The 20,631-nt window shown below is 35.5% G+C and overlaps 1 protein-coding gene across 2 annotated transcripts in view; it reads right to left on the bottom strand.

The window, feature by feature from the left end:
- Nucleotides 1-420: 420 nt before the first annotated feature.
- LOC101498916 (mitogen-activated protein kinase kinase kinase 1-like) overlaps nucleotides 421-20,631 on the bottom strand; it is a 27,316-nt gene continuing 7,105 nt past the window's right edge. Inside the window, exons 4-9 of one of the 2 annotated variants that reach the window (XM_004513775.4) lie at nucleotides 12,761-12,918; nucleotides 11,803-11,875; nucleotides 11,614-11,673; nucleotides 7,301-7,411; nucleotides 1,118-1,351; nucleotides 421-918 (exon numbers count right to left, since the gene is read on the bottom strand). In XM_004513775.4, coding sequence (XP_004513832.1) covers nucleotides 1,142-1,351; nucleotides 7,301-7,411; nucleotides 11,614-11,673; nucleotides 11,803-11,875; nucleotides 12,761-12,918 — 612 coding nt within the window. In that variant the 3' untranslated portion in view covers nucleotides 421-918; nucleotides 1,118-1,141. The remainder of the gene's footprint in view (nucleotides 919-1,117; nucleotides 1,352-7,300; nucleotides 7,412-11,613; nucleotides 11,674-11,802; nucleotides 11,876-12,760; nucleotides 12,919-20,631) is intronic. The other variant, XM_073365546.1, reaches the window with a different exon arrangement.

The raw sequence follows: 20,631 nt of genomic DNA, 5'->3' as shown, positions 1-20,631 counted from the left end.
CATCATCTACACAACACACGCACACAGTTTAAAGAGGAAAAAAGGGAATTTTTTGCTTATTTCATTTTTTCACTACAACAACAAAAACACAATACAAATGGATTGTAAAAGAACTAAATCCCACTCTTTTCCGCATCACAAGCAACACGTTCAACACAAAATACAACAAAATTGCATAGATTAGAGTTTAGAAAGTTACATGTCTTACATGATGTTTGGGGGGCCTCTGAGCATCAATGGGAGGTGGGGGAGATGAGCAATTTCCTCCAAATAATACCTAGTTGTGTAACCCTCCCTCTTGTACTTTAGCCTAGTTACGCTCAGATATGGGCTTGGGTTAATTTTTTCTAATGATAAGCGATGTTATTAAAAAAAATGCACTAATCATTTCCTGGTAATATAATTGAAAATGAAAACAAGTTTGGGAATAAAGATGCACACTCATAATTTCCAGCTAACAAAATTAACATTTACAAATGGCAACATAGTGTCCACTTGCTCCTATTGCTCCCAGAAGTTTACAGCAAGGACTATAATTCTCAAATATGATATTAATGCCTCATGTCCCAAACGGTGAGCAAATTCTATGGAGTGCCATATCAATGGTTAGAACGGAAGCAGTGCCTAAAATATTAGTTACAAGCTAACCAAGAAAACTCTGAAATCTAAACGCACAACAACGCCAACAATTGTTACAATAATGAACCTCTAGACCAACTTTAACAACTTGAAGACTGAACACGGAGGCATTTTAAATTCAATGAATGACAAGTCCGTCATCAAGAGCTAAATAATCCAATAAGCTAGTGAAGAAGATAAGATAAACCAGTGCTGCAATGGCTAGCTTGGGTCTAATTTACCATTTGAGAATTCCCCCAGAAACCAGTTAGAAATCCTTTTATTCTCTTTATCCTCCTCCTGTTTCATAAATTATTTATCAGCAAGAATATTTGTCCCAAGAAATAACAGTAACACAGTTGAATTCCACCCAAGATAAATAAAGCGTGCATCATATGTCCATTCAATTCAACTGAAACTGGCATTTCAAGCATCTAAGATATTTTATCTCCCATCCAAAAGATACCATGTTATAAACAAAAATTGAAAGGATGTTTACCTGCATTATGTTCCATAGTTGGATTTAACCTCTTGTCAGAATATGTGGAGATGCAGAGCCAGAGGACTGCGAAAATGACCTCCGGACAAATTTGTGGTCTAAGAGTTGAGCCGCAGTGGGACGATCATCGGGATTAACTTTCAGACACTGTAGGATGAAATCACGTGCATCTCTTGAAAGAGAATCAGGCACCGGAGGTGGTTCACCTTTTCCGATTTTAAACAATGCACTGATCTGTTGTCAGAAGAAATTAAAAAAGCATGGAAGTCAAAAACAGCACTAATGCAATGTTTCGTATAAATTTCATATAGAGGGAAGGAATTAAATTATACCCACATAACACTTTAAAACTGATATACTTTACCACATGACTCTTGTTGAATAATAACTATATACTACATTGATTTTTTGTATCAAACCCCATAAGATTTGCACAACAAATTTGTAGATATATGAATTTTATTTTTCATAATATTTAGAAATTTCATGTTATTTTTAATGTATCTGAATGACATTAAATTATTTTCAAATTATGGTAAATGTCAAAACTTATAAGATGTGATAAAAATTATTGTAAATTTCACATGAATTTTTTAAATGAAATAATTTACTAAAAAGGAATTGAATGGTATAACAGTCATATAGTCTTATACCAGTGAAATTCTTTTATATATATATAATAGGGGACATATGCCCTGAGAGAGCTAATTTTAATCGTACATTAGTGTGATAGGAATAAACCTGTTGAAAAATCGAGAGAAATTAGATTTTATTCTCTTTTATTTTATATTATTATGTTTATTTTTATTCTGTCATTATTACTCAGTTTTACTATTGTAATTTCTTTTCCTATATAAACAGCTTAGGGCTGTAATAATAAAACATGAAAGTATTTTGTCTTTTACTTTCTTCATGGTATCAAGAGCTGATTCTGTAAACCTTTCCACAACCATTAGGGTTTGGCGCTCTAACCAACTGAGCTACCACAACCATTAGGGTTTGGCGCTCTAACCAACTGAGCTAAACCTAATGGCACATAATACCCCATGGAAGGTAACCCTTATGGGTAGCGGCGACAACAACGATGGTTTGGCAAAAAAATCAGATATAGTCAACAACCCTGACAATTTAGACAGCGCCATAAGTGGCAGTAGCAGCGGCCTAAGCAGCCAGAATGGTTCTTCCAACTTTTTTGGCCATGAGGGAACTTCTAATGCCCTCAAGGTTGAAATCCAGAAACTAAATGGAAAAAATTATGTCGAATGGTCCCAAACCGCAAGATTGATTTTAGACGGTAAGGGAATATATGGTTTCCTAACAGGAGAGGTGCAAATGCCTGCCACAACTGATCCAAAATACAGGTTTTGGAAATCTGAGAACTCTGTTATTATTGCTTGGTTGCTTAGTAATATGGAATCAACAATCAAAAAACCTTTTATGTTTTTGCCTACTGCCAAGGAAGTTTGGGAGGCTGTCAAAGAAACATATTCTGATATTCAGAATTCTTCTCAAATTTTCGATCTCAAATCACGATTGTGGCATACCAAACAAGGAGATAGAGATGTCACTACCTATTACAATGAGTTGATGACACTATGGCAAGAATTGGATCTCTGCTATGATGATCATTGGAAGTGTTGTGAGGACAGTGTTCTGTTTCTTAAGAGACAGGAGAACGACCGTGTATTCATGTTCTTGGTTGGGCTTAATAAGCGGCTTGATGAAGTCCGAGGCAGAATATTGGGAAAGATCCCATTGTCATCACTTCGGGAAGCATTCTCAGAAGTTAGAAGAGAAGAGGCGAGACAAGGTGTTATGATGGGTAAGTCACCTTCTGTTGGTGAGGTTGAAAGCTCTGCCCTAATCACAAAAAATGAAGACGGGAAGAGCGCTGGCAAGAAACCATGGTGCGAACATTGCAAACGTCCAGGGCACACACGTGATACATGTTGGAAGCTCCATGGAAAACCTCTAAATTGGAAGAAAAAAGAAAGAAACGAAGGTCATGCGCTCCAAGCTGGTACATCTGATCAAGAGAAGCAGTCTCCTTCAAGCCCATCTCCTTTCACCAAGGAACAGTTAGATCAATTGTACAAACTTCTTGAGTCTCAAACTTCTTCTTGCTCTATAGCTCAGAGAGGTAATTTTCCAAATACTGCTCTACTTAGTGTCACCCCCAGCCATACTTGGATTATTGATTCTGGTGCTACTGATCATATGACTGGGGAGTCGAGTCTATTTTCTTCTTATAGCCCTTGTGCAGGTAACCACAAAATTAAAATTGCAGATGGCTCTCTTTCAGCCATTGCAGGGAAAGGTTCTGTTATTCTGTCACCTAAGTTAACCTTAAAAGATGTCTTACATGTTCCTAATTTATCATGTAATCTATTATCCATTACTAAATTAACAAAGGATATAAATTGTCAAGCTAACTTCTTTCATTCTCATTGCACTTTTAAGGATTTGAGCACGGGGAAGATGATTGGCAATGCTAAGGAGAGTGGAGGACTCTATTATCTTGACAATGGACTCGACTTCAAAGACCAACAAAAAACAAGTACCTGCTTTGAATCTATTTTTGTTTCTTCTAATAATGATGATATTATGTTATGGCATTTACGGTTAGGACATCCTAGTTTTCCGTATTTGAAACATTTGTTTCCTAAATTATTTTCTAAGAAGGATCCATCTTTATTTCATTGTGAAACTTGTGAATTTGCTAAACATCACCGTTCTTCTTTTTCTACACAACCATATAAACAATCAAAACCGTTTGCAGTTATTCATAGTGATGTTTGGGGTCCTAATAGAATAAACACATTTTCTAATAAAAAATGGTTTATAACTTTTATTGATGATCATACTAGAATTTGTTGGGTTTATTTATTGAAAGAAAAATCGGAAGTTGGACAGGTTGTCAAAAATTTCTTTAAAATGGTGCACACTCAATACCAAACAAATATTCAAGTCTTCAGAAGTGACAATGGTAAAGAATATTTTAATATACTTTTGTCCGATTTTTTTCTTGCAAATGGGGTTGTTCATCAAAGTTCTTGTGTTAATACACCCCAACAAAATGGAATTGCAGAGAGAAAGAATAGGCATCTCCTTGAGGTTGCTAGAGCTTTACTATTTGCAAATAAGGTTCCAAAATATTTGTGGGGTGAAGCTGTTTTAACTGCATCATATTTAATCAATCGAATGCCATCTAAAGTTTTAGATTTTCATACACCTCTTGATGTTTTTCGAAATTATTTTCCATTGACTAGTGTCTCTGCTGATTTGCCACTAAAAGTTTTTGGTTGCACTGCTTTTGTTCATGAACATAAACACCTTGACAAACTCGATCCACGAGCAATAAAATGTGTGTTTACCGGTTACTCTCCAACTCAGAAGGGGTATCGGTGTTTTGAACCAAAATCAAAAAGAATTTTTGTAACCATGGATGTTACTTTTGTTGAAAATCAACCATTTTTTAGTGACATTCATCTTCAGGGGGGAAATTTTAAGGAAGATTCATCTTTTACTTTTGAAAACATCATTACTTTAAGTGATATAGTGTTGTCACAAAATTCTGAGACTTATATTGATGCACCAAAAGAAAATGCCCAAGAATCCATATTGAAACTCAATCCACTTATGAATGAGGTTTCGACAGATTCGGGGGCGACAATTTCAAATGAAAATCACAATGATCAAATTCTTGATCTCAATAATAATAAAGGACCACCTGAAATGCCACAACATAATGACTCAGATAAAGAGACACAAAGCAGGTTTACTACAATTGACCCTACTTGGAAGGGAAATGTCTTTGAAAGAAGAAACCATAAACAGAGAAATGAAGGACCCATTCTCCGACCCTTCCAAGATTCTGAACCAATAGATAATCCAACACATCATCTTGATACAGGTAAGTCTTCTTCTATTCTTAAGAGTCATGTCGAGTATCCTGATTTAGACCTTCCTATTGCAATTAGAAAACCTATTAGATCATGCACTAAATATCCTTTGTCTAATTATGTGTCATACTCAAAATTGTCTTCTTCATTTGCTGCATTTACCTCTAAGTTGTCTACTGTAGAAATTCCAAAAAATATACAGGAGGCTCTAAAAATTCCAAAGTGGAAAGAAGCTGTTCTTGAGGAGATGAGAGCTCTTGAGAAGAATCAAACTTGGAGAGTCATGACATTACCTACAGGAAAGAATACTGTTGGCTGTAAATGGGTATTTACTGTGAAATATAATTCTGATAACACAGTTGAAAGATACAAGGCACGCTTGGTTGCTAAAGGGTTTACTCAGACATATGGCATTGATTACTCAGAGACTTTTGCTCCCGTTGCCAAATTAAACACTATTAGAGTTCTCTTGTCCTTGGCAGTGAATTTAGATTGGTCTCTTAACCAACTTGATGTAAAGAATGCTTTTCTGAATGGTGATTTGGAGGAGGAAGTATACATGGATAGCCCACCTGGCTTTGAAGATAAATTTGGTTCAAATGTGTGCAAACTTCAAAAATCCCTTTATGGTCTCAAGCAATCTCCAAGGGCTTGGTTTGAAAAATTCACTCAGTCGGTCAAAAGGCAAGGATATATGCAGGGACAATCAGACCATACTCTGTTCATGAAGTTCTCTAATGTTGGTAAAATTTCAATTTTAATTGTATATGTAGATGATATTATTCTCACAGGAGATGACATTGTTGAGATGGAAAGATTGAAGAAAAATTTGACTAAAGAATTTGAGATCAAAGATTTAGGCGCGCTTAAATATTTTCTTGGTATGGAAGTTGCTCGCTCAAAGAAGGGAATTGTTGTTTCTCAAAGAAAATACATCCTAGATCTCTTGGAAGAAACTGGGATGAGTGGGTGTAGACCAGCAGATACTCCTATGGAATTAAATGCTAAACTTTGGGAGAAAGGCAGTGTTCCTGTTGAGATTGGAAGATACCAGAGGTTAGTCGGCAAACTTATTTATCTAGCCCACACTAGACCTGACATCGCTTTCTCTGTGAGTGTTGTAAGTCAATTCATGCATTCTCCCTATGAAGAACACTTGGAGGCAGTTTATCGAATCTTAAGGTACTTGAAATCCAATCCTGGAAAGGGTTTGTGCTTCAAGAAAACTAATGACAGAGAAGTCTCTATATTTACAGATGCTGATTGGGCAGGATCAATTACTGATAGAAAATCCACCACTGGATATTGTGCCTATGTTTGGGGAAATTTAGTTACTTGGAGAAGTAAGAAACAAGGGGTTGTTGCTCGAAGCAGTGCAGAAGCTGAATTCAGAGCAATGGCTCAAGGAATCTGTGAACTTTTATGGATTCGTAAACTTTTGGACGAACTGAAAATGAAAGTTGACTCACCCTTAAAATTGTTCTGTGATAGCAAAGCAGCAATAAGTATAGCTCACAACCCTGTACAACATGATAGAACCAAGCATATTGAGATTGACCGCCATTTCATAAAAGAAAAAATTGATGCTGGAGTTATATGTCTGCCATTTGTGACTTCCAACCAGCAAACTGCTGATATCTTGACAAAAAGTTTGGCAAGACCCAATTTTGAGCGACTTATAGCCAAGTTGGGCATGACAGATATCTATGCACCAACTTGAGGGGGGGTGTTGAAGAATCGAGAGAAATTAGATTTTATTCTCTTTTATTTTATATTATTATGTTTATTTTTATTCTATCATTATTACTCAGTTTTACTATTGTAATTTCTTTTCCTATATAAACAGCTTAGGGCTGTAATAATAAAACATGAAAGTATTTTGTCTTTTACTTTCTTCAAAACCTAAACCATACAACTATACACAAATGGTCAAGAATGGAAGGCTTTGATGGTCACACGACAATCTGAAAATGTCACAGGACTATTATTTTAATCTTATGTCTTCACTGTTGATGGTTAGATCTCTGTGTCAAGATTTACTCCTCTCACTAACACAAAAAATAACATTTTCATTAATCAATAGACTATTTTTATATAAGATTAAGAGTAAGTCTTAAACCATGCAACCAGGTGTGATTGGCCAATATTAAAAATTTATTATTAGTTATTTAACAACTTTGAAAAGTCACATAAGTTTAAGTTTTATTTTCATCTTAACAGTGTGGTAAAAAGATGAAACAAAGTAAAGTTTTGAGCTTTGAAATGGTAATATGATACATACACATTCCATAGGAGAGTATGGAATTTCCCCAGTTAACATCTCCAACACAGTGCATCCTAGACTCCATATGTCAGCTGGAAGTCCATAACCTTTAACTCTTCCTTTTACAACCTGCATATTACCACAGCTTAACAATCTCTAGTTGAGCAAATAATAATCAGAAAATAAAATGTCTTATTTATAGGTATGTGTAGGGAGGTTTCTAAGAAGGTTGATGAAGTCCAGCATGTTCAATTCAAGGTTTCCAATCTAACTTCAACACCGTTATCACTAATCATATTCATCAACTTATTAAATTAATCAAACCTATGATTGTTAGATCCCAACACCTCCAAGTGTACCATAGAAGGAAACAGTTGCATAGTTAGTTCAAGGCTAGTATTTAGGCTAGTTAGTTAGTTTTTGTGTTTAACAATAAGCCTGTCCTATGTTTAAATAGGCAAGCTCTTCCTTTTTAGGAGGATAGGATTTATTTTTTGAATAAACACCTAAGGTGTGAACTAGAGAATGCTCTAGTTAGGGAATTAGAATTCCTTGTGTTTCAAGAGCAGAAAATGGAAGGAGATGCCATGTGCTGGTTCAGTTTTTGGTGTTAGGAGGAGGACTTTAATTTAGTCTGGGAATCATTTTGAACAAATCTGATTAGAAGATTTAGCAACGCAGAACCAGAAAACCAAGTCAAGAATGGCGTAACAGCTACTGACTTTGAAGTCAGGGCAGCAAAAGAAGCATATCAGTCTGAAGAACCAGAAAATAATTGTGCAAATGGAGGTCTAAAGAGCAAGGTGGTGATAACAGAGGGGCAAATCAAAGCTGAAATTGAGGCTTTTGAGCAGAGAAGGCCAAGAACCTTCAAAGCTGAACGTAGAAGCTGATCAAGAAATGCAGCAAGAATTAGGGAAGGTGGGAAACTTAAACCTTGTGGATGCCAGCAAACGAATTGATCGTGCAGAGGAAGGAGGAAGTTGCAAAATGAGGATTTCGCATAAATGGCACACACTACTGCTGTGTTGGACCAGACCCACATTGAGTACTGGTCATCCGTTCAAATATGATGATGGGATCTTCATCTTCTCAGCAGTGGGATCTTAATCTTTCGCATAAATGAACATTTTTATTTATTTATTTTGCTCCTGCTTCTTTTCAACAACTAAGCAAGCTGAAGACAATCTTTGTTAGATTGCAATCTTGAGAACAAGGTTGTTTTGAGGGGGGTGTATTGTTAGGTCCCAGAATAAAGGAGAGTTTGTTAAGATTGGAGTTAAGAAGTTAGTTAGGGGTTAGTTAAGTTGTTAAGTTTGTTAGATTTTCTATTTAATTGTTTTTAATTCTTATGGCTTATAAAAAGGACTAACCTCCCTTTAGGAGAAGCTAGGAATTCATTTTATGGAAGTTGTAAACAAGAAAATGCTCTAGTGAAGGGAGAGTGCTCCCTTGGGGTACCCTTGAGTGCAAGATTATCTTATTCATTATAAACCTTTTTATCTCCTCTTTCAATCTCAATATACCTATAAGAAACCCTTCATTTGTTTGCAATCTTTATTTGCTTGAATCTGTTTTTACACAATGCCTCTAGGAATTCTTTCTTGCTAAAAAAAAGGATCCTAACAATGATGAATAAATGGGACATATGAAAAAGAGAGAGGTGTAACTGTTAGGCTGATCTAAAAGATGACCCGATCAAGGGCATAAATTTTCTTGTCATTATTCACTTAGTTTCAAATGACCCTAAAATTGCAAAATGATAATCAACTCTGTCCCTCTCTCTGAGTCTATTATCAAAGACTAACAGAGGGACAAATCTGATTAACATTTTGAAATACTAGTAATGTAGGGGAGTGGGTCAATATAATCCTACAATTTTAGGGGCCAAATTAGATATACTCCATTATAAAGTAATGTTTCCCTATATATTACATCTTGATTTCCATGCTACACTTTAGAGATTTATTGTTGCATAATCGATTCTGTAGAGAATCTAACAGGACATCACAGTCCATTGGGTTTGAGGACCCAATTCTTGGGCCCAATTCACACACCTACATCTTCTAGAAGCTGTTAGAAAGGGAGGGAATATTGAGTCAGTTAGAGTCCTCCCTAATTTGTAGGGAATTTCTGTTATAAGACGGAGGGAAGGGTAGTTAGAAAATCACTGAGAAAGATATCGTTAGTCAGTTAGGAGAGTCTCTCTCTCGATCAGGAGCAGATTATGCTCTGGTAGGATTTCTTGGAACTCTGGTTTGTTTTCTTTTTCTTGCTGATTTCACCTTTGTAGAGCTTGATGCTCATCACTTGCATTCAATAAAATTCCATTTTCATTCTGTAAATTCTAGGTTCTATCATTGGTCCAACTTGTCGAGTTATCGAGAGGAGCTAGCAAAATCAAATGCCTGACAGAGTCGAAGCTTTGGAGATACGAATGGCTGCCATGGAAGGTTCGGTGCGCCAAACCTTGGAGGAATTTCGTCCAACCATTTTGACGGAGTTTGCGAAACTATTGAATCGACCGATACCAAAGACATAGCAGCCAACTGAGGAGGCTGTTACGGAGTTCAAGATGGCGGTGAAGAAGGTGGAGCTGTCTTCCTTTGACGGCGAATATCCAGTATGGGGGATAACACGAGCAGAGACGTATTTTGAAGAACAGAATTCTTCAAAAGAGGTCAAAGTAAAGATGGCGAAACTGAGTATGGATGGAGCAACCGTCCATTGGTTCAGTCTTTAGCACGAAACAGAAGAAAATTTGACACAAACTGGAACAGTTGATGAGTAGGTAAACAAATACAAGTACATCTTGTCCCAGGTTGTGCGGTTACTGGAGGAGCAGTACCTTTTTGGGAGGGCTTATCAGATATCCACTTACAGGTCCGCACCTTCAACCCTCAAGCACGATTACAAGCAGTGAAGCTTGCTCCTAATGTAGAAGAACTGTGCAGGTCAATTACGGTCAGAGGAGGGGGAGAGGTAAACGGGTCGAAGAATTGGAAGGGAGGTGGATCTGGGAGACATGGATCCAGTTTTGGGCACTCCCCAAAATGATAAATGATTGAATTCATATAGTTTATGAAGGACCAGAAATGTCTTATCATTGGAAAGTGCATTAACATAAATAAGTGGTAATACAAAAGTATGTAAACTATAAAAACGAGTCAGGGTAGATTGTCCCACACTACTGCTTCCACATAATAACTCTACCACCGACGATCCTATTACAGGAATAGTGTCAGGTACACTTGTTACAATTTTTACTGCCCAATAACCAATCTGGTCCAAGGTAAGGAATAACCTGTTACATTGAAGGATATAGGCAACACACTCAAAACTACACCCGTAACCCAAGTCAATTCACAATTGTAAACCACCAGTGAGATACACTTGAAATACGTGCAAGATCATCATTAAGACCATCATACTTGCCGACCATCGATAAACTGATCGGATTAACTAACCAAAGTTAGCCTCAGTCATTATATTGAACAGAAGAAAAAGTCTCTGTGACGGTCGGACGATAATAAAAAGTCATAGCAAAACCCGTCACTACTTGGCCTAAAAAACAAGTGTAATCCATTCTAAACAATAAAAAGATATTGACATGAGGAGGAACGTATTTACTAGTTATATCATCGGAAATCGCCTAAATCTCAAGACGTTCTTCGACCAATCATAGACTTTATTGAGATAGGTAAATCAAAGGACCCACTTAGAACCGTATATGAGAATTTCATCTCGTACGGCTCAAACAAAAATACTCAAGTACTGCTTATTTGGAAAATAGATATTTGGAATAGAAGATATAAAACGTTCTTAACTTAATCCTATGATTCCAATCTTCTTTGAAGACCTCACACACCTACAGCTTCTAGAATCTGTTAGAAAGGGAGGGAATATGCAGTCAGTTAGAATCCTCCCTGATTTGTGGGAATTTTTGTTATAAGAGGGAGGGAACAGTAGTTAGAAAATCATTGAGAAAGATATTGTTAGTCAGTTAGGAGAGTCTCTCTCTGGATTTGGAGAAGATTATGCTCTAGTAGGAGTTCTTGGAACTCTGGTTTGTTTTCTTTTTCTTGTTGATTTCACCACTGTAGGGCTTGATGTTCATCACTTTCATTCAATAAAATTCCACTTCCATTCTGTAAGTTCTGGGTTCTATCAGGATCCAAACACACATTTGATCTAGTAGAATCTTAAATCTACATATAACAACCATGGACCTATCACCATGCTTAATTTTAAATATATTATTAAAAAGTTACAGTGTAATAAATATGTGAACCATTATTCAATAATTCTTTTTCGAAAGATTGAAAACAAACCTCTGGTGCCATCCAGAATGCTGTTCCCTTGCATGATTTAACATCATTCAATTTGATTGCCTGAAAAATAACAGCCATAACGCAAAATTAGTAAATTGAAATCATAATTTGATGAAACTGAAGGTTGTACAGACACTGACAGAGATCAAAGTTCGACACAACTTAAAGCAGCAGCATAGAAAAGGTCACCTTTGCCAATCCAAAATCTGCAACCTTGACAGATCCATTTGCATCCACCAATATATTTGCACATTTAATATCCCTTTAAGTATGAGAGAAAATAGTTAGGTCATATTTACAAAGATTTCTTAATGACACTACATTACTGATACAGAAACACAAAAAACAAATATGCTAAGAAATTGTGATAATAAACCAAAAAAAAAAAAAAAAAAAAAAAAAAAAATTTCTACCAATTTAAAACTTCCGACACTGAAACCCTTATGTGACATTTGCCTATAAAAGAAAAATGAAAATACAATAAGATGAGGATCGTATTGTCCATAGCGCTAAGCTCCTCAAAGAACCAATGCTCTCTTCCCCTAACAAACTGTATGATTCTACTTGATAATCTTCTCTCTCTACTAAGCACCCATATACCAGAATCCCACTACATTGTTTTCATTCCTCTCTAACACTCTGCCACGTGTACAATCTTCCTTTGCCCTTTCTTATTCCTTCTAGAATTAACTCGCTGCAGCATACTGGGCTTGGGGGTTGCTGCAACACTAACAAACAGCTCATTTGGCCTACATGTCTCATTTGGGGTACTAACAGAAATCCTTTTCTCCCTACTACACTTTTCTCTTTTTTCCACTCTCCTTTCCTATTGCCCAATATATGGAACCATTCACACTCCTCAGAAATATGTAAAATGCATTCTGAACAATGAAAATGAAGTAATGTTTTCCCTAAAAAGCACAGTTAATAACAAGAAGGAGAAGAAACACTAATATTACAAAGTCATTTTAAAAGAATATTTAAATTGCAATTATGAAACAGCAAGTGGAATGTAACCAAAAAAGAGAAACGGCAAGTGGAATTTATTTCATGTATGGAAAGCAAGAACATAAGCATAGCAGAACACCAGAATTCATCTTTATTCTATTCCATTAAGACAAAATAAATAAATAATTTTTGGGATTACCTGTGAACAATATTACGATCATGAAGATACTTTAAACCATGCAGAATCTGTCTTGTATATGCAGATACTTGGGAATCTCGAAGTTTATACCTCCGGTAAAGGCTTAAAAGAGAACCTTTGGTTACAAATTCGATAAAGATATATAGATTTGAATCATCCTGCAATACACAAGCACAACGTCAATTGCAAACTACAGTTCACAGTAAGTGGGGTCAAATGACAAGCCTCACAAGTCACAACAACAAAATGACTGACAGAAGATGAACTTGTTCATAGCTGACAAAATATGAAAACAGCCAAAATACTGCTGCATAACTAAAACAATAATGAGTAAAAAAAAAAAAAACTAAAACAGTAATTGAAGGAATTGCACCGTATATCTTAAGAATTACGGTAAAAATATATTTTATTAAATTGAAATATGTTGGCAATACATCAGATATATATATATATATATATTTAATTACTAAACAACCAAATCCTATTACTAAATCCCTACTAATACTCCCATACAACCGAATCCCTATACTTGAGGGATATAAAACAAAAGCAGATTTTGACACTCCCCTTCAAGTTGGTGAATAGGTGTTCTCCATTCCCAGCTTGGATACAATTCTTTCAAAGTTGTTGCTGTTTAACCCTTTAGTTAGAGGATCTGCAAGGTTGCCTTGGGAGAAGACATATGGAGTGCAAATCAGGCCACTGTTGAGTTTTTCTTTGATGAAATAAATGTCTATCGACTTCAATATGTTTGGTTCTATCATGCTGCACTGGATTATGCGTTATTCTAATAACAGATTTATTATCACAATAGAGTTTCATTGGTTCATCCCACTTTATCTTCAGGTCCTCCAAAATGATCTTCAACCATAGTAACTCACATATCCCTTGTGCCATTGCCCTAAATTCTGCTTCAGCACTGGATGTGGATACCACACTATGTTTTTTACTCTTCCAAGTCACAAGATTCCCACATAGAAAAGTGCAATATCCCGTTGTTGACTTACTATCTATAGTTGATTTGCATAGTCAACATCAATATATGCTTCAAGACCCACATTTCCATTTCTTCTAAACAAAATTCTTCTTCCTCGGATTCCTTTCAAATATTGAACGATTCTAAGTGCAGCTTGCAAGTGTACCTCCTTTGGTTGGTGCATGAATTGACTGACTAGGCTTACAGCAAACGCCATATCAAGTCTGGTATGTGACAGATATATGAGTCTTCCAACTAACCATTGGTACATTTCCTCCTCAGTTGCAATGTCTTCTTCTGCATTTTTCAACTTTAAATTTGGATCGATTGGAGTACATGATGGCTTGCATGTTGTCTTGCCCGTTTCCTCCAAAAGATCTGTGATGTATTTTTGTTGGGATATGAAAATCCCTTTCTTAGAGTGAGCCACTTCAATTCCCAAGAAATACTTCAATTTTTCCAAGATTTTAATCTCAAATTTTTTGGCTAGGTGTTGTCCTAACAGTTGTTGCTCCTATTCATCATCACCGGTCACTGTCCTCCACATATACCAACAACATTGTTACTCCCCCTAACTTAGAATGTTTGATAAAGAGGGTATGATCTCCTTGGCTTTGTTTGAAGCCTAGACCCACCATGACTCTAGCAAACCTCCCAAACCACACTCGTGGCGATTGTTTAAGCCTATATAGAGCCTTCCTTAGCTTACAAAAGGTGTTGGCAGCAATATGCTCACTATATCATGGGGTAAGTCCATATAAATCTCTTCTTCTAGATCTCCATGGAGGGAGGCATTTTTTACATCTAATTGGTGCAAGTTCCAACTGTAATTAGCTGCTAGAGATAATATCACTCAGACAGTATTCATTTTTGCAACTGGAGCAAATGTTTCCAAGTAATCCACTCCATACGTTTGAGTAAATCCTTTAGCTACCAACATTGCCTTGTACCTCTCAATAAACCCATTAGCCTTGTACTTTACAGTGTATACCCACTTGCATCGTACATGTTTCTTTCCATTTGGTAGAGGGACCAAATCCCAAGTACCATTATTGTCCAGTGCTTCCATTTCCTAGTCCATGGCATGTTTCCATTTCTTGTCAAACAATGCTTCAGATAGAGAGGTAGGTATAGTGATAGTGTTCAAACTTGTGAGGAAGGCTTTATGGGTAGGTGAGAATTGTTCAAATCATAAGAGCATCTCCAACGGTAGCCAAAATGAGTTCGTCCGCCAGATGTAATTACGTAACTGTCAGTTTTTAGCGAGTTCACTGTTGGAGATATGCCAAGTTGTCATCACCGTTCTCTCACGAAGGAACGGTACTTTGATACGGTTACCTTTTTAATGAACATGTGAGTTCACCGTTGGAGTAAAAAATGAATAAGTTATTTCAATATGATGTGGCATGGTGGACCCCATTCAATGAACCCATGTTGAGTTCACCGTTGGAGATGCTCTAAGTAGTTGGATAAAGGGTGGACTGGTTTTTTGGTACATGTCCTAGTATTCTTCCTAAGGGCAATTAGGATATGAAGGAAATCATAAGTTAGTAGTGTGATGGATTCTAATTCATGTGCATAGGAAGATTCATAGATTGGATCACTATATTTTGAAGTTTCAAGTCAAATTGGAGTCATGGATGTGAATAGATTCAGGAATTACCTTTGTTCTTCTTGTATATACTAGATTTTTCCCCTATCTTACATTAGAGTCGTCATTTCCATCTTCCACATAATCAATTTTAGTCTCATCATTGTCATTTCCATCTTTTTCAAAATCAATTTCAATTTCAATTTTTGGTTCAAGAGTCAACTCAAGAAGTAGAAGAGACTCATCTTCCTTACTTTTATTATCCCCAAGAAGATAAGTTTAACTAAAGAAATTTTCTTGTTCATGGAAGTTGACATCTCGAGAGACAAATAATTTTTTAGATGGTGGATGATAACATTTTGTAGCCTTTTTGGGTGGAAGAAAATACACATTTTAAGGCTCTAGGATCAAGTTTCCCTCTATTATCACTACGAATATGACAAACGAAGCACACTCAAATATTTTGGGAGTAAGATTACTACTAGTGGACACATTAGGGTAAAACGAGGACAGGGTCTCCACGAGAGTTTTGAAGGCAAGGACACTAGAACGTAATCGATTTATGAGATGCGGTGCATCTCCCCAAAATTTCTTGGGAACTTTATTTTGAAATAACATCGCTTGAGTTTGATCTAACAAGTGCCCATTTTTCCTCTCAGCAATCCCATTTTGTTGGGGTGTTTTAACACATGAGGACTCATGAATAATGTCGTCCTTTTGACAATAAGAATTAAGTTTGTGGTTAAAGTAATATTTGGCATTATCAGACCTAATCCTCTTAATACTCACTCCAAATTAGTTTTTTAGCATGGAGAAGAATTGTACAAGCACAAAACTAGATTTTTGTTTTAGCAAGTAAACTCGAGTACAGTCATTAATAACGGTTACAAACCAATGGACTCCTGATATATTTGGAACATTAAAGGGACCCCATACATCAGTATGAATTAAACGGAATGGAGAAGTACTTATTACTAACTAGAAAAGATACACGTTTGTGTTTAGCAAGCTTACACACCTCGCAGTGAAGATTTTCTACCTCTAATTTTTTTAAAAAGGAAGGAAACAACTGTATTATGACTCTAAATGAAGGATGACCCAAGCGGTAGTGGTACAAAATGACCTTGCCCCCATTGGTCTTTATTGATTTAGAAAAAAAGGAGTTGGTATTGTTGAGTAGATTTCGAGGAATATTTTGATTATCCAAGTAATAAAGACCATTCCATTCTCTAGCATTACCAATTGTACTCCCTGAATTCTTGTCTTGAAAGACAGAAGATATGTTATAAAAAACATTATATGATATGTCTTGTGTTAGTTTTTGTAGCTAGTGGACAATTGAGGAATATGAAGGACATTTCTTAAAGTTATGGATGAGTTTATTTGGACATCTCTTTGACCTGCTGCATTTAGAAGAGTACCATCTGTTGTGGATATTTTCTTGTTGCTAGGGCAAGGTAAATAAGAGGAGAAGTGTGTAGATAAGGGTGTCATGTGGTCAGTGCCTCGAGAATCTAGTATCCAATATTGGTTTTAGGTTGTATCTGAAGCATTAAGTCCAAAAGAAAATTGAAACTTACCAAGAGGAAGTGTACTTGTATATACCAGAGAACTAGTACCAGTTGGTTTCTCCAACTTACTAAGAAGTGATCTAATCTTCTCTACTTCATTTTCATTGAGTCGGGCCAATCCACTTTTGATTTCTTTAACTGTCATATCCGTAAAATCAGCAGACAACCGATATTAGAAACGAAAGATTGATCTATCAAATAAAGCAAACTTCAAATGTTCATAACATATCCACAAACTGTAAGTGCTATAATGCCGCAATAGAAAAGTCCGAGCAAAAACCATGTGAGCTTCAAATGACCCACAAACGAAAGTGCTCCAATCAGAAAGTGAACCCCCAAAATGAAACGAGAAACGGCCAATCTACAATCTAGTTGAAAACAGCAGCAAATAGGCCAAAAATAAATCTCAAGTTGCTGCAATGAATGAGGCAGCAAAAAGGGTCCTGTGGCTAAGGTTTCAAGGAAAAAAAAGAAATTGCAACGAAAATGGCAGGTTTATGTGGAAGCGAGACTCCCAAAGACCGAGAGCTCTGATACCATCTCAAGAATTAGGGTAAAAATATATTTTGTTGAATTGTAATATGTTGGCAATACATCAATGTGTGTGTGTGTGTATATATATATATATACTAGATTAACTGAACAACCAAATCCTATTAGTACTCATGTATAACTAAATCTCAACTAATACTTTTATACAATCGAATCCTTATACTTGAAGGATATAAAACAGAAACAGATTTAGACATACATACTTCTTAACATTCAACCTGAAATCTAATGTTGATTTCGACTTCATATGCTAAAAGTTATATTGGAAACCAGTTTTTAGCTTTACAGTGTGGAAGACACAACAAGGTAAAGTTAGCGATACTTCAAAGTACCCGATGTCCAGTTTATTGTAAATTGGTATTGCACTCAAGCACATAACACCCTGGCAATTGAACCAAATACAGGCAAACTAATCTTTTTGTAACCATGCTCTACACTGTAAACATTTGAGAAAATTACAAAAATTATTTGGTTCCTGGTTGTTTGACTGTTCGTATTCATAGTTATTCCAGTATGGTGGATCCATAATCGTACAAATGCCGGACTACATTTCATGACCCACAATAACATCATTTCAATATAAAATGTCATGTTAAGACTCGAATTTACTTGGGGGGCAGGCATCAAGCACAAACTCTAATCCTCAATACTTTAACTACAACTTTTCCAATATACTGGAAGCATCCAATAAATGTTACGGATGCTAAAAGACTTATTACATTTAACATTAATTTGGAAATTGTTGTGCTGGATTATTAACATTAATTTATGTTTCCTAAATGTCTGTCATTTAGAACTCTGTAATTGTAGGCTACCATTTATTAGATTGTAAAAATACAGTTGTCTAAAAAGTGTAAAATCAATTATGTATCATTTACTATTTATTGAATGCTAATCAGATAATTATCCTTTCATCTCTTTCAAGTTGATGGAAGCTATCATGAACCAACTATCATAAAAGATTAAACCATTAGGTGGAGGCACATGAATGGTTGACATTTAAGAAATCCCTTCACACAAGAGCGCTCCAGGCTTGTAGCAAGAACAATGCACAGGTCTACACCAATACAGTTTTTATCTTCAATATAAAAGAACTGGGAACAGTTGAAGATGTCATGAATATACTACTTAAAGCCAAAGCTGTTCAGTGAAAGCACATCAGTAGCTCTATATCTAACAGATTATTTCACCATGAACTCTAATTGAATTGTATCATCAACCAACTATCCTAAAAGATTAAACCATAAGATGGAGGCACATGAATGGTTTTACATCTAACAAATCCCTTCACACAAAAGCGCTCCAGGCTTGTAACAAGAACAATGCACAGGTTTACACCAATATAGCTTTTATCTTCTATATAAAAGAATTGGGGCAACAACAGTTGAAAATGTCATGAACAAACTACTTCTTAAAGCCAAAGCTGTTCAGTGATGTAACGCCGTCTATTTTTATTTAAATAATTAGAAACATTAATAAAATATTTTTGAGTGTGACAATTATTATATGATCATTGTTTTTTTGCATTATTATTTGTTAATGATTAATTATTTTAATTTATTAAATTAATTTAGAGATAAAAAATAAACTAGCATTGTATGCTTTTGAGAGATTGGCCCAATAGATTAAATAAATAGAATTGTTACAATAATTAACCTAACTTGAAGAAAATAAAAGGCAAAATACTTTCATATTTTATTACTATAGTCCTGAGTTGTTTATATAAGAAAAGAAATTACAATAGTAATAATGACACAAACATAAAATAAAAATAAATAGAATAATATAAAATAAAAAAGAATCAAATCTGATTTTCATTGATTCTTCAACACCTCTCTCAAGTTAGTGCATAGATATCTGTTATGCCCAACTTGACTATAAATCGCTCAAAATTGAGTCTTGCCAAACTTTTTGTCACAATATCAACAGTTTGCTGATTAGAAATCACAAATGGCAAGCATATAATTCCAATATCAATTTTATCTTTTATGAAGTGGCAGTCGATCTCAATGTGTTTGGTTCTATCATGTTGCATAGGGTTGTAAGCTATACTTATTGCTACTTTGCTATGATATAACAATTTTAAGGGTGAGTCAACTTTCACTTTCAATTTTCAAAGAGTTTATGAATCCACAAAAGTTCACAGATTCTTTGAGCCATTGCTCGGAATTCAGCTTTTGCACTGCTTTGAGCAACAATACCTTGTTTCTTACTTCTCTAAGTGATTAGATTTCCCTAAATATAGGCACAATATCCAGTAAAGGATTTTTCTATCAGTAACTGATCTTGTCCAATCAGCATCTATAAATATAGAGGTTTCTCTATCATTGGTTTTATTGAAGTACAAACCTTTTTCAGGATTGTATTTCAAGTACCTTAAGATATGATAAACTGTCTCCAAGTGTTCTTGATAGGGAGAATGCATGAATTGGCTTACAACACTCATAGAGAAAGAGACGTCAAGTCTAATGTAGGTTAGATAAATACGTTTCTCAACCAACATCTGGTATCTTCCAATATCAACAGAAACATTGTCTTTCTCTCAAAGTTTAGCATTTAATTTCATAGAAGTATTTATGGGTATACACCCACTCATCCCAATTTCCTCCAAGATATCTAAGATGTATTTTCTTTGAGAAACAACAATTCCTTTCTTTGAGCCATCAACTTCCATACCAAGAAAATATTTAAGTACACCTAAATCTTTTATTTCGAATTTTTTTGCCAAATTTTTCTTCAATCTTTCTATCTAAACAATGTCATCTCCGATGAGAATAATAAATCTACATATAGAATTAGAATTGCAACCTTACCAACATTAGAGAATTTCATGAACAGAGGTTTGATTGTCCTTATAACCTTGCCTTTTAATCGACCGAGTGAATTTTTCAAACAATACCCTTGGGGATTACTTAAGACCATAAGGGCTCGTTTGATGACTAAGATAACGAGACAAATATGATACACTTATCTCTTATTTCACTCTAATATGATGCGGTAATCAAATTTTGTAAACATGTTCTATTCCAGCCTTATTTTCTAATCCTTAATTTAAGGTAAGTTAAAATAAGTTGTTTCTAATCAGATAAAAGCTAACAAATATTTTCTCATTTTTGTCCTTATTTTCATCCCCTCCAGTGCAGCTCTCCTTTTGGTGACATTAGGTTGATTTCCTCTTCTC

This window comes from Cicer arietinum, chromosome 2 (assembly GCF_000331145.2).
Source record: "Cicer arietinum cultivar CDC Frontier isolate Library 1 chromosome 2, Cicar.CDCFrontier_v2.0, whole genome shotgun sequence".
Lineage (NCBI taxonomy): Eukaryota > Viridiplantae > Streptophyta > Magnoliopsida > Fabales > Fabaceae > Cicer > Cicer arietinum.
This window is presented reverse-complemented; position numbering and strand designations above follow the sequence as displayed.